At 35.5% G+C, this 14,302-nt stretch overlaps 2 protein-coding genes and 1 long non-coding RNA gene across 6 annotated transcripts in view; 2 read left to right on the plus strand and 1 right to left on the minus strand.

The window, feature by feature from the left end:
* The window catches only part of LOC145684348 (phospholipid scramblase 1-like), a 109,049-nt gene extending 105,250 nt beyond the window's left edge, over positions 1 to 3,799 (plus strand). For all 4 annotated transcript variants that reach the window (XM_081756562.1, XM_081756564.1, XM_081756565.1 and 1 more), the window contains 2 exons: positions 559 to 690; positions 2,876 to 3,799. In XM_081756562.1, the coding sequence (XP_081612688.1) occupies positions 559 to 569 (11 nt within the window). In that variant the 3' untranslated portion in view covers positions 570 to 690; positions 2,876 to 3,799. The remainder of the gene's footprint in view (positions 1 to 558; positions 691 to 2,875) is intronic.
* The window catches only part of LOC145684347 (phospholipid scramblase 2-like), a 360,612-nt gene that overhangs the window by 210,140 nt on the left and 136,170 nt on the right, over positions 1 to 14,302 (plus strand). The window lies entirely within an intron of this gene.
* LOC145684350 (uncharacterized) overlaps positions 1 to 14,302 on the minus strand; it is a 42,166-nt gene that overhangs the window by 7,758 nt on the left and 20,106 nt on the right. The gene's annotated exons all lie outside the window — the stretch shown is intronic.

The following is a 14,302-nucleotide window of genomic DNA, read 5'->3' on the forward strand; positions in this document are numbered from 1 at the left end:
ATAACATTCTTATTGAACGGTTGATATGATTTGAGATACACGACTGGAAAAGTAATGTAAATTTATAGTCAGCAACTAAAACTTAATACAAAAGTAACTTAGGCGTGGGATACTCGGGGTCTATTCCCGGCGCGAGATCATGCGGTTTGGATTCCACGTTAATCAGTAGGTCGCGTCTCATATAGCCTACCTGCTGAAGGGACTTTAAACTCAACATCAACTCCACTCAACAAAAGAAACTTAGCGCTAATCTTGTTTGAAGAATAAATTATTTTAATTTATAAAAATATTGGTAACTATATCAATCCAAGTGTTCATATCTATGTGAACCGATATTTTGGGTGTCGATGTTTCCCAACCACTAGAATAAAATGCTCAAGTAGAATCCGTTGCAAATGTTGAAAGTGTTGTAAACCTAGCTTAAAATAATAAATTTTACTCAAGAATTATCTCTAGGAAACTTCTTGCATTCAAAGGTTAAGATAAAATTGAAATAGAATCCTATTTGCTAATAACATCAAGACTCTAATGTAACATTTTATACAATTTTTCTTCTAGTCCATCATTGAAAGTGCCATCATTAGAAAGATGGCAGAAGACACAGGAATTGGTGTACAAAATATTAAGTATTTCTCTGAATGATTAAAAAAATATGTTTTGTTCTGTGCAGATTTTTAATCACTATATCAGGTAATGTGTTTCTATTGTTTCTTTTTTCTGAAATTATTTGATTTAAATCTATAAAGGTTTATTTTACATAACGTGTTTTATTGTAAAATTATATCTAACACGTTCATAATTTAATTACTTTTGTATTTTATATAACGTCTATCATAGTTTCTTACACGTTCATGATTTAATTACTTCTGTATTTTATATAAGGTGTATCAGGGTTTCTAACACGTTCATACTTTAATTACTTTTGAAATGAAATAAAATCTTTAAGTTTTAGTCCCACGATTATGCCGGTTAGGCTAAAGGAGACGGTGATGATGAGTGATGAGTGAAATGGTGGAATGAATAAAGTGGGAAGAAACGGGAGAATCCCCAGAAAATCCACGAACAAGGTGTTTGTCCACCACAAGGTCCACACGGCGCGAGCTGGGTTCGAACCAGGGACACCAAGCACCGGAAGTGAATGCTCTACCACTGAGCCACCGCACACCAACATTAATTACTTTTGAATTTTATATAAAGAGTATGAAGGTTTCTAACACGTTCATAATTTAGTTACTTTTGAAATTTATATAAAATGTATCAAAGTTTCTAACACGTTCATGATTTAATTACTTTTTTATTTTATATTAAGACTATTATGGTTTCTTACACGTTCATAATTTAATTACTTTTGTATTTTATATAACGTCTATTATGGCTTCTTACACGTTCATAATTTAATTAATTTTGTATTTTATATAACATCTATTATGGTTTCTTACACGTTCATAATTTAATTACTTTTGTATTTTATATAACGTCTATTATGGTTTCTTACACGTTCATAATTTAATTACTTTTGTATTTTATATAACGTCTATTATGGTTTCTTACACGTTCATAATTTAATTACTTTTGTATTTTATATAACGTCTATTATGGTTGCTTATTCGTTCATAATTTAATTGCTTTTGTATTTTATATAACGTCTATCGCGGTTTCTAACACGTCCATAATTTAATTACTTTTTTAATTTTATATAAGGTGCATAATTCTAAAACTGTCCCATTAGTATTAAAGATGGTCACAAATTTGTTATCTTTCTATTTTTGGGAAATGTTTTATTCTATAAATATATTATCTATACTGAGGATGGATATAAGTCAGTTACTTTTGTATTTTGCAGAATGTGTTTTATTTTTTAAACTATATTGTTAGTATTAGAGATGGCCACGAGTTCATTTTTTAATTTTATTTTGCATTGATGACAGGAGAGGTGAAAATCAATGAACTTACAATTATGCCACGTTTAGAAGTACATATTTGTAGATAAATTTCAAACTGGAATTTTTATACTAATTTGATGTCATTTTTCTGGTGATCTCATTGGCTTGTAAGTTGAAAACTAAATCAGCTTTTATTGAACATTCGCAAATTAGTAAAAAACAGATTTATCTACGTGTAAGTTATTTTTAGGGGTGTTATGATCGTTGCTTCTTTGTGATTTTCTCGGAAATGCTTGTAGCAATTCCGTTTTATCAATATGCTACTAACCAACATATAATCACTGATGGCTCTAACATATTTGTAATATGGCATTTGCAGAGGATGGCAAAAAATTTGCGTTAAATATACTGAATTGAAAGGTATGAAAATTGTACTATAATACTATCTTGCTGCTATTTGACTCCATCATGGTATGAGCTTAATGTAGGGAAGAATACACCACTTCCGGACAGTTCCCAGCACCAGACAATAGAGGTTGGAGTATTCCGACTCCACGTGTCAGCATTTGGCGATCAGCCATAATTGTAGGGAGACGAAAGATATTAATTGCTACACTCCTGCATACGATATCCAATAAAAACGTTCAAGAAATACGTCCAAAAGAGTGAGGCTTGATTCACCTCAAATCCCACAAATCTCTACAAAGGGAATTCCATTTTTCCTCTTTTCTGTATATAGAAACTAGCTGCAAGAAATATTTGTACTGACTGTACCCAAGCATGATGAATCGCTTACAAGTCTTCGTAAAGAACTTATGAAACTTGAAGATCGAGGGTTCGAAAATCGGTCCTAGATACTCTTTTTTATTGATTGTTAAACGTTAAAATGTCATGAAATAAATTAGTGTAGTACAAAACATGTAACTTTCAAATTTCATGCTTGGTTGTAAGATTGTTCTTTAATGCTACTTTACATTTTTCTTTACTTTCAGTTCCAAAACAAACATTTATAAGACTTCCCGGTTTAAATTTTACGAAATAATCCTATGAAATAACCAGATACTTTGGATGAGTGTGAAATTAGACTAAAAAAACGTGAAAAATGCGTGCTTGAATTGCTACCAGTACGGGCATCGACGCTTCCACTGCACAGGCCAGTGTATATGCTTCCGTTGTGTTGGTACACATAATGAAGGTTGTCAAAAACTATAAACAAAAACTTTTGTGCAACATGCAAACAAGTAACCCCAGAACAGGAGGCAACAGGTGTCCATCCAGACCAAAGACCATCGTCTAACAGAAAACCAGAAAAATTGAATTCTGAACTGAACAGATACTGAAACAAAAAATTCTACTGACCCTTTTCAGAGCCAGTACAGCAAGGAGCAAGAAGAAACCATACCAGATGCGAAGCAACAATAACATCAAACGGAAACAACAGAAGATAACATCTTGGAAGTAATATAAGCAACAACCAACAATATATTATAACATGGCTTTCTACTCTTTTAGCCATCTCAACACCACAAAACGAACAACATAGGAAGTTAAACGCTGTTCAAATAGCCACCAGGAAATTTTTCGGAAAAACAATAAAAGCAGTAACCTCAACAGGAAATCTTCATATCTCGAATTCAACCTGTACACAGAAAATTAAGCAGAAAATGACGGTATATACCACAACAATGAGCAGTGAAAACACCCAGGAAGTCATAACTCATGAATCAAGCAGAAGCAGTAGCGGAGGGAAAGTCCAGGGGAATAAGTAGCTGCAGCCTGCAAGCCGATAACGACCTAAGCACAGACAATGAAGAAATTGCATGTTACAAGATAACAGATATCCCCACTAACCATACACCTCGGCACTACAGAAAACACAAATTTGTATAAAAGAACATATTCAAATAAAATTTTAGTTTAACAGAAAGGTTAATAATTTATTACTTCAGGCAGTTTAATATGAATTTTTGCTACGCTTCGATTGTGGCTTTGTCATGTAAATACCTAAGCCTGCAGCATGACCGATAAAGGATTTTCTCCTGGTTTCCAGGTTCTTTATTTCTCTATCAAATCTGACAAAGTAAAAATCTCTTCTGGCACTTTCCTATCTTCTTGTTTACTCTTCCTTCTTTCTATCTTACATAATTCACCAGGTACGCATATAAATCTCTTTCGTTAAATATAGAGACCACGGTATACACACATCCCACCGACAGAAGCTTTAGTTTACAAACTACATGGAGGAGAGGCATGTAGAATATTGGTTGATGGTTTACTCACTATCCAGGTTGCAGGATTTCCCGTGGAGCGTCCTTTATTGTTAATTTTCAGTTTTTCTCTCTGTCGGTCTTTTCGGTTGAGGGGAGTTAGCTGAGGTCTGATTGAGAAAGGACGCAGAGAAGAGCTTCTGAGTAGAAGATTGATAAGATACCGGCGACTCTAGGAATTTGCAGAGGTTTTCAAGTATCATAATGATCATTTTGACCTCAATACTCCGGAAAGCTAACGTTCCCAACTAAATTAGTTATTCACATAAAAGTCTAGCAACCATTCCTTTGAAATAAGTTGTCTTAGTAACAAAGAGAACTTCAATACTCATGACACATTACACACACAAGATGACCGAGATAAACGGTGTTAATTTGCGTCGCTCTGTCCCATTATTGTGAACAAAATTTGTACTGACCATCTAGGTTGTACACCCAACCACGAAAGTATCTTCCCCCTAAGTGTTCTAATTCCATTACTTGGTTTCCAGGTAATATGCTGTTGTGAGAACGCTTAGACAGATGCAACCCAACTTACATGTAACTTTTCTTGGCACTGGCAGCAGTTGGTAGCCCTGATCCAGGTGTTTATCCAAGTAAAATTGTAAAGTAGGTGACTAACGAAACAGTTCGCCATTCTAAAATGGATCTGTATGGTTCGGATCGAGTTTTCCAAAGAACACCATATATTAATCTCAATATTCCTGTGTATACAATGTATTATTTCTTTCTATACTGTATGTTTAGAGAAATACAAATACTGACCACGCATGAATCAGAAAATGCCTCAAAGTAGCTGAAAATATCAAATCTAGGACAACTGCTGGAAATAAGTTAATAAATGTGTGCCTCCTTTGAGAGACCTTCTCCAATTCTCCTCATTCCAACATTATTTTCTTCCTGGAGGAGAGAAGATCTTTCTTGTCACACTGAGTATGTATTGAAATTGAAATTGAAAGATTTGAAAAAAGTTAGAACCTAACCGGAATTTGAACCCGGGTCCGTCGAATAGAAGTTCAATTCGCTAACCACTTAAATACCGCGTCACTTCATCTTCCATCTACACTATTGGCTAGTTAAAAGCCTTGCATGTAAGACTATACACAAAATCTCGTACTAATACTTGTATAAGGAGACGTTCCTTATGATTGTCACAATGACTTACTAGAGGTTTCCTTCTCTAACTCAAAAACAAGTGATATAAACCTTCGTCAATGAGGAAAATATCACGAAACGTTCTTCAAGATGAGGCTACCTAATCGCTTTTAACTGATCCCGATTTACATTACTGCAATTCTTCCTCACCGTAACTTCTAATTTTTAAAGAACAAAAGTCGGCAGACATTATTTTCGCATTCTATGAATTGCATCACCACGTGTAGAAATAGTGTATGCTATGTTTATCTAATATAACTATTAGTTTATTTTCTTCTCTTTGTATGAGGAATTGATGGCAAAGTGTGAAAGGAGAGAACTGCCATTTCAGTAACATGGGTGTGACTTTTATTTTTTCTTTATTGGAAGGTATTGTTTACGAAATTGATATTATTATTATTATTATTATTATTATTATTATTATTATTATTATTATTATTATTATTATTATTATTATTATTATCATTATTATTATTATTATTATTATTATTATTATTATTATTATTATTATTATGCGTATAATTGTATGAAATTCGATGACAACTGTCGCCGAATATTAGAAATTGAATATGAGGGAACTATGAAATAAGTAAATAGATGCGAGTAATTTTATTATAAAATTATATGGGGAACATATTTTATCTTATCCCAAACTGTTATAGTCGAATATACACGGTTAACCCTGCGTTACCCGCGCTCAAAAAGTTACACCAATGCTCGGGCACGGACTCAGAGACTGTGGTTTCTTTTTATTGCTAAAATTGGCTGATAATGAAAAACAAATACTGATATTTTTGGCAACTTTAATATCAAATGAATGAGCAAGTATGCTAGTGGTGATTACATGCCTGCAATAACTGGTGCAGACCTACCTATGAAAAAAAAAACTTGTAACTAACTCTAACTAGAAGGTTTCTTTACTGGAAAAACTTATCAAACAACAATGCTTTTGAAAATCACATCTTAGAAAACTTGAACGTAAAGAATTCTGTTTGGTTGGCATAATGTCAACTCTGTAAACAAGGACACTTTTAGTCGGAATCTGATTCTTCATGAAGATCCATGTTGCCGATAGGATATTCTTGACAGAGTTTTGGGCCAGTATGCTCTCCATAGATGTATCTCTTGCATCTGGCACAAGTAAATCTGTTTTTTCTGTTCTGCTTCCATGAACAAAACGAACATCTTCCAGGGTTCACTTCCACAGTTGCAGGTTGGTGAAGATCTGGTACTCCAGCGGCCCTTCGAACATTCATTCGCAGGTTACGAGGCAGATTTGTCTTCGCTGCTCGTACTTGCAACTGATCTGCGCACAGCTCTTTGCTGAGCGATTTCAGGAAATCCCTTCTATTTGAATCAGATTGATTGTTTGCTTGGTAGACAATGAAACTATTAATTCCACCGATGTTGAACATTGAAAAGAAAATCGCTAAAGGCCATCTTTGGAACATTCTAGCTACTGAATATGTGCCTTTCAAACTATTCAGTGTGTCGACATCACTTTTTGTGATATTATATGGGGTGAGTATCTCTGGCTTCATTGCCTCTCCTGATGTTTCATCAATTTTGTCATCATTGTGCATTGTGCATGATAAAAAGAAGCACATTTCGGTACTTTTTAGGCACATATGATACTAAAGTTACATGCTCAGAAAACGCAAAAAGGCTCCTATGGGGTGGCCTGGATCTGGTTTGTGTGAATACCTCTGGAATTTCTCGTTTGTTTTTCCTTAACGTACCAACTGCAGTTAAGTTATGATGAGTTTTCGATTCTGTTAGCAAGAGGACCGACATAAACCAATTATCCATCGTAATATTAATACCAGATCCAGATATCGGTGAAATCAATCGGAGTACAACTTGAGGTCTGTTATCCACTGCAAACGGACCTGGAAGTTGAGTCCCTGCATATGTTTCCATATTTAATGCATAACAAACTCGAGCATCTGTTAGGGTGAACATCTTAATATCATACTTCGCCGGCTTAGATTTAATATATTGTCGGAAGGGACACCTTCCCCTAAAGGTCCCTAGCATTTCGTCGATTGTTGTATATTCCCCAACACTATAATGGGCCTTACAAAGGTCATTGAACTGCTCAAAATATCTCTGATGGGCGCAACTCTGTCATAAGCCTTTCGTTCTCGTTTTGTGTTCCGATCATCAAACCTTAGCACTTGAAGTAGAAATCTAAATCTGTGTTTTGACAAAACAGTTGTAAACAATTCTATACCAGTATCATCCGTTGCATATAGATCGTCTAAATTTTGATGTAACGAACGTAGAACTCCACTGAAGTACAGTAGGCCAAGAAAGGCTTTAATTTCTGCTTCATTTGTCAAACAAGCATCTCTCTCACGACTGTAATTAGCTGTATGTGCTTCAATCCAAGCATTAGTGTTGTGGACGATAGACTGCAGCACGTCCAGAGGAAAACAAAACCATCAATGTTTCAACTGGGGTTTTTGCATTGCGAGCCACTCCTTTTATACCTGGAACGTGGGTGACTATGTTGTGCCGCTGCACTCTAACACGGCGATTGGAATTTTGATGAACATACCATATAGTTGATTGGTCCTTCCCCAAAATATGTGATATTCCAGCATTTGCTCCCAGCGCACCCCCCTGCTGACTTGCTCTGCCGGTCTTCTGGTCTGTCGGTGTGTGTCTTTGTGGCCGCTGAGCTGCTATTCCAGGATCCGATTTGTTTGCTGCTTCGGCTTCATCTGCTGATATCTCAGTCTTTGAATCATGTTCAGTTTCTTCAACGACATCATCTCCTGAGTTAGACGAATCATCAAATGTATCAGGTTTACTCGGCATTTCACTTAGTAGACGAAGAATCCGATTCTGCTCATTAGAATTCATTTGGATTATGAATTAATATATTTTGACATAACAGTTCAAAACATAATGTTCGCAAAGCACAGACACGTTTACTCACGCACGGAATCAGAGTCCAGACTTTGGTTACTGGAAAACTCGCGCACGGAATCACAGACCGGGTTTGGACAAAAACACACACTTCCACCACACGGTCACGCCTCAGACTGAACAGGCGGGATGGGGAGGGAGGGGTAGAAACGGAAGCTATACGGACTGGCTGCAAGTGTTGCCAACTCAAAGCGAAGTAATAACAAGAAAAACTTACTCCCGGAATCTGAGACCGTGCGCGAGTAATGCAGGGTTAAAGGAGCACTCTGTTGGTCAGATTAGAAGGACTCAACGATTTATCCCTCTATAAGGAGACGTTGCTTATGTGTCACAATAATTTACATGAGATTTATTTCTTTAAACCAAAGAAAAAGACTTATATAGACGTTCCTCACTGAGAAATATATCACGAAACGTTCTTCAAGTTAAGTCTACGTCATAGTTTTCAGCGATGGTCCCGATTTACATTACAATTCTTTAGATATGTCACGAGTCGAGCTAAAACTCGACTCGACTCGAAACTCGAAGCAAATTCGAGTCAAGTCAAAGTTAATTTTCTGGAGTCGAGTTCCAAGTCGAGTCACATTTCTGAGGTCGAGTTTCAGTCGAGTCGAATTTGATAAATGGCTCGCTCGTTTAGTTCGTTTTAACTCGTTTTGAAATCATTACCTTACTAGACTGGAAAGCGGAAACAATGAGAAATGTAAGCAGTAATGTGGAATATTTTTAGTGTTGCTCATGAGATGGGACATTGAACGCATCTCGTCCCGATTAACAAGACGACAATTGATTTTTATAACGAGACAGCCTCAAGTGTCGTAAGCACTAACATAAGTATAGACTCTATTTCTTATCACCAAGGCTAAGACCTGCACGGTCGAATATTTGTGCCGAAACAGCCCAACCGGGTAGTGATGTTAACCTATTCAGCTCGGTTCAACTCAGCGAACAGCTTGAGCCGACTCGGTTGAGATGCGGCACCAACTCGGTTCAGGTGAGCCATCAGATCGAGCCAGCTTGGTTGAGGTAAGATATCAGCTCGGTTTGGTTCAGCTCGAACCAGATTGGGTGGCTGAGGTACTGGCTCGGCTCGATAGGGAATGCGCTGTGACCCGATCCATTCGAGCCGTTGAGAACCCTAAATCCGAGTAAAGCAGTTTTGAACAATTTTGGCCGGTGCCCTCTAATTTGTAACGATTTTTGGTTTGATCCCGGATGCTTGCTTCTCCGGAACTCAAATGCAGAATCTCGTGAACGATGTCCTTGCCTCCTAGACTTCACGACTACCGAGGGCAGCAGTCAACTAGTGTTTACTATTGAGATATACCTGTCGTTCATGTTTGTACATGGTGTTGTTATAATAATAATAATAATAATAATAATAATAATAATAATAATAATAATAATAATAATAATAATAATAATAATAATAATAATAAGTAGAAGAAGTAATGTTAGTAGTAGTAATAGTAGCATCTTTGATAATAATTATATTGTTTATGTAGGATACTTGAAGAAAGTACTTGAAACTACACACAGCATTTGGCTCGATGTTCCTCGCTTTGACTCGATTCGAATTTAAACTCGAGTCAAATTCGAGTTGAGTTCGAGGAAATTTTTCGAGTTGAGCTCAAAGATGTCTGTTTCGAGTCGAGTCGAGTCGAGTCGAGTTTGAGTGAAAACTCGCTCGAACTCGCTCGTGCCCGTCCCTACAATTCTTATTTACCTTCTAGGCTCCAAAGAAGAAAAGACGATAGAAATTATTTTCACAATCTTTCAATTATATCAACACGTGTAGAAATAGTGTGTGATAATAATATCTAACATAACTACTAGTTTATTTTCTTATCTTTGTCTGAGGAATTGATGGCAAAGTGTGAAAGCAGAGAACTGCCATTACAGTGACCCGGCATCGAATCCCGACGTGGCATTTATTAATTTTCTTTATTGGAAGGTATTGTTCACGTAATTGATATTGTTATTCTGTTATTCCTTTATCTGTTATTCCATTATTATTATTATTATTATTATTATTATTATTATTATTATTATTATTATTATATATTATTATTATTATTATTATTATTATTATTATTATTATTATTATTATTATTATTATTATTATTATTATTATTATTATTGCAAAGTCGAGACTTGGCTACATGTTTTATATTTTATGAATTTTCTGATTGGATTTCTCGTTGTTTTGTTGAATAATCAATACATTCCATTGAAGGGGACTGACGGAGGGAAATATCATCCTGTTGCTTTTTATCATGCACGCTACACGAAATTTGGATACTACATTTTATCTTTCTATATCTACGGGAAGTATCCTAAAGGTTGTGATGAATATAAGAGAATAAGTGAATAAGTGATGAGATCAATGAACTTTGCGTATTAACAACATTTAGTGTATCAGTTTGTCGAAAGTCATACGTATTTCGGTAAAATATGACAAATGATGATTTGCGGATATACCGGAGTTTTTCGGATCATGCAATAGTTCAGTTGTGAATAACTAAGATGTTGAGCGTTTTATGTATTAATATTGCTCTTTGTTTAGTTTCGTTTTACAGATTTGACAACACATAGAAAATGGAAGACCAAAAATTGCATGTTCACCATATTTTATTGTTTTGTTTCAGGCAAGGGAAGAACGTGCGAATACTGTTTGTTTTTTACTGTCCTCAATGTTTCTGTGTTTTGTCCCTGTTCTTAAAAGTTACTGGAAAAACTGTAAAAGTGAGTAAAGGGAAATTGCATGTCTAATCAACATGTCATCAGACTTTGCCATCTCAGATTTTTGTAAAAAAAAAAAAAAAGTTATGCACAGGTTTATTACAGTGAGAGATGATAAAATCCCAAATATTACCTCTCTCCTCTACAGGGTGTTAAAAATGTCAAAAAGGGCATTTTTCAGTTACAGTGATTATTAAAAATTGTCATAAAATAGTTAATATGTGCACAAAAAACATGAAACAAACACCATTAAAAAGGTTAAAGATTGCTCTACAAGTTGTATTATATTGAAAAAAAAATGTAAAATAAAAAGTAACATTTGAAAAATTCTAATTAAAATGTGAAGTTGGATTTTCGCATAGAAACCCCATGCCGTAAACGTCGCCATCACCTAGCGGCCCACTTGCCGGTAAATGTCAATCGTCGCTATAGCGACGCATCGAAGGATTGCCGGTAGTGTGCCACTGTCGGCAGGGTTTTGTCAAGTCGAAAGACATATCTAGAGAAGGGGTATTGAAGTTACCAGCGCATAGCAGCGAGGGCTTCATTTTGGTCCGCGCTTCTTCGATTTGTCGCCGAGAATCGCGAAGAGGCCAAAATGTACTATCGCCAGTCATGTGCATGAGGGTTTTATTATTTATTATTTTTTCCTGACGAATTGCTCCTAAAGTGAGCTACAGGGTCAAGAGTAACCTCTGGCTCTACATCATGAAGTGAAAAATCTTGAGATGAGTGCGTATAATTGTATGAAATTAGATGACAACTGTAGTTGATCATTCGAAAGTAAATATGGGATACCGATGAAATAAAGTGAATATACGCGCTTCATTTTGTTATAAAATTACATGGCGAAAGGACTTTATTTGATCTCAAGCGGTTATCGTCGAATATACATGGTTACAGGAGCACTCTGATTAGCCAAATTAAAAATACCTCAAGGATTTATGCCTCTACAAGCGACTTTCTCTTCATCACCTCCGTGGACAAGTCGGAAGAGCACGCGCCTAGTAATCCAAAGGTTGGTGCTTCGCGCCCAGCCCGGAACACTTTAAAACTCTTTTTGTATTCTTCATACTCTCCTTAATGTAAACAAATTACGCATATAGGGGATTTAACATATTTTGGGGGAGTAATTTTGTGGTTCATTGGCGTTTTGTTGCGTCTCTGCTACTGGTGGGCCGTTGGTGGTGTATTTTTTGAAACGGAAGAGGAACCACCGCGAATCGTCACTCTAGGGCAGCCAACATTTGGCGAGATGTCGCTAGTTGCCCATCGGTGGTTCACCAATGCTTACGACATGAAGTACAGATTAACGGGAATCCGAACCACATGTGCTCCCGCCGGGAATCGAACCCGGCTTTATTTCTTCTTTCTCAACTTGTTTCTCAACTAATATCGATCGTTTTCGATTATTTTTACTAACTAACCCACTATATATTTACCATATTTAGAAAGTGCACCCCTTCCTATAAAGGAGAATGTTAAAAGATGCTAGGAGACATTCTGTTCATTTTCAATAAAGAGTTAATGTACTGAATTTCAGCTCAGTATGTTTAACGGCTTGTGAGATACTCATTTTTTGCAAATATTCGGATTCCTCCAACCCTTAGGATATTATTATTATGAACGCAATATGATAACATAACAGTTTGGAACTATATATCTAAAGCCATTTTTTACTGTAATTTTGGCCGTGATGATTAGCACACATTGTTACATTCATTTTTATATAATAATTTATATAATACAGTGATTCAAAAGAGTATTGTTTCCACTAGTTAGCTCCTATAAAACTCACAGGCTGTTTGTCTCGAAAGCCAAGTAGTTGTATACGTCCTATTGCTATTATTACAATTACAAATATCAATATCAAAAATGGCTCAAGTTGTTTTTTTACTTAGAGATACTCATCTCAGGTAAGTAAACAGAAACAAATGAAAAAGGGAAATGGAGGCCTTGGAAGTAAAACGTAGATAAATTCTCCAGTGTTCAGAAGAATATTTTTAAATCCCGCTCGATCCTACTCATAGGAGCTAAATACGTGGTTCTGGTAAGTTGGAATTGTCCGTTTCTCGCCACCTAGCACGAATGGACGGACTCAGGGAAAATAGTAACAAGTCATTTTTATTCGTTTTTCAGGAGAGTCAAAATACTAATTGAGGTATAGTAAAAACACCTAAAAAAAATTTAAAAATCTGAAATTTCTACAGTATGTTTCGCTGTAAATACTTTGAAGTTATGAATCGGAATTTTACTCTTACCTATTAACGATATTATGGTATGTTATCTGACATTTCTTTCAGTTCAGTTATATGTTGATATGAAAAAATTCACAAGTCATCATCATTGCCAATTATAATTACTTTACTTCTAATAGAACACTATAGAACTGTCGTATTAAACTACATAAATGCTTACATTGATACATACTTTGATGTACAAATTAACCAGAATATTGTTAGAACGTTTTCAGTAATATCACATTGTTCCCATAGATTGTCACGTATTTAAAAATAATAAAAAGGAACTGGAACATACACAGTTGACAATACTGTTCACCTTTTTTTAATTTTATGTTGTAAGACTTCGTCTAATCGCATCACCACCAACGGTTGTTAAGCATTAAAAAGACAAAAAGGAATTTTAACCTACGCGGCTGGGACGAGTTAGCAATAAAAACTTGAATATCTTGGATACTCGTCGAGGTTATCAACTTTTATTCCTCACCCGTCCCAATTGAGTGTGTTCCAATTCCGTTTTGTCTTTTTAATATTCAACAACCGATGGTGGTGATGAAATGGGACGAAGTCTTACATATAAGATAAAAAAAGTTTGTCAACTATTGAATACAATTTCTAATCTTATGTATCTTTTGCAATATAAAAACTATCATAAAAGCAGTAAAGTTATTAATAAATTTACTTTTAATTTAATGAAAACATATTTTCTCACTTTGTAATCCTTACAAAGTACTAAAAATATTAGTCATGTTTCGACTTAGAAATATCTATATTGTTAATTATGCTTGCGTGAACACCGACCAAGAGTACATTTTCAAAGAAACTCCTTCCGTTTATATTAGAATTAGAGGTAATATTATAATGACACTGTGAGGAGCTAACTCCACCCACCCCCCACCCCATCAACTGCATTTATTCATCATCTTCAGAGTCAAGCAGTGAATCTTGCACTTTGGTCGCAGTAGGTAAACCTATGTATAAGTCATGAAATATTGGAGGAATATAAGGCAAGAGAGATAACAAGTCTCTCTTTTTCCCTGCTGAGATTGGTAATAATGCATTATAGCACACTCGAGGTTCC

This window comes from Thermobia domestica, chromosome 4 (genome assembly GCF_964235325.1).
Source record: "Thermobia domestica chromosome 4, izTheDome1.hap1.1, whole genome shotgun sequence".
Lineage (NCBI taxonomy): Eukaryota > Metazoa > Arthropoda > Insecta > Zygentoma > Lepismatidae > Thermobia > Thermobia domestica.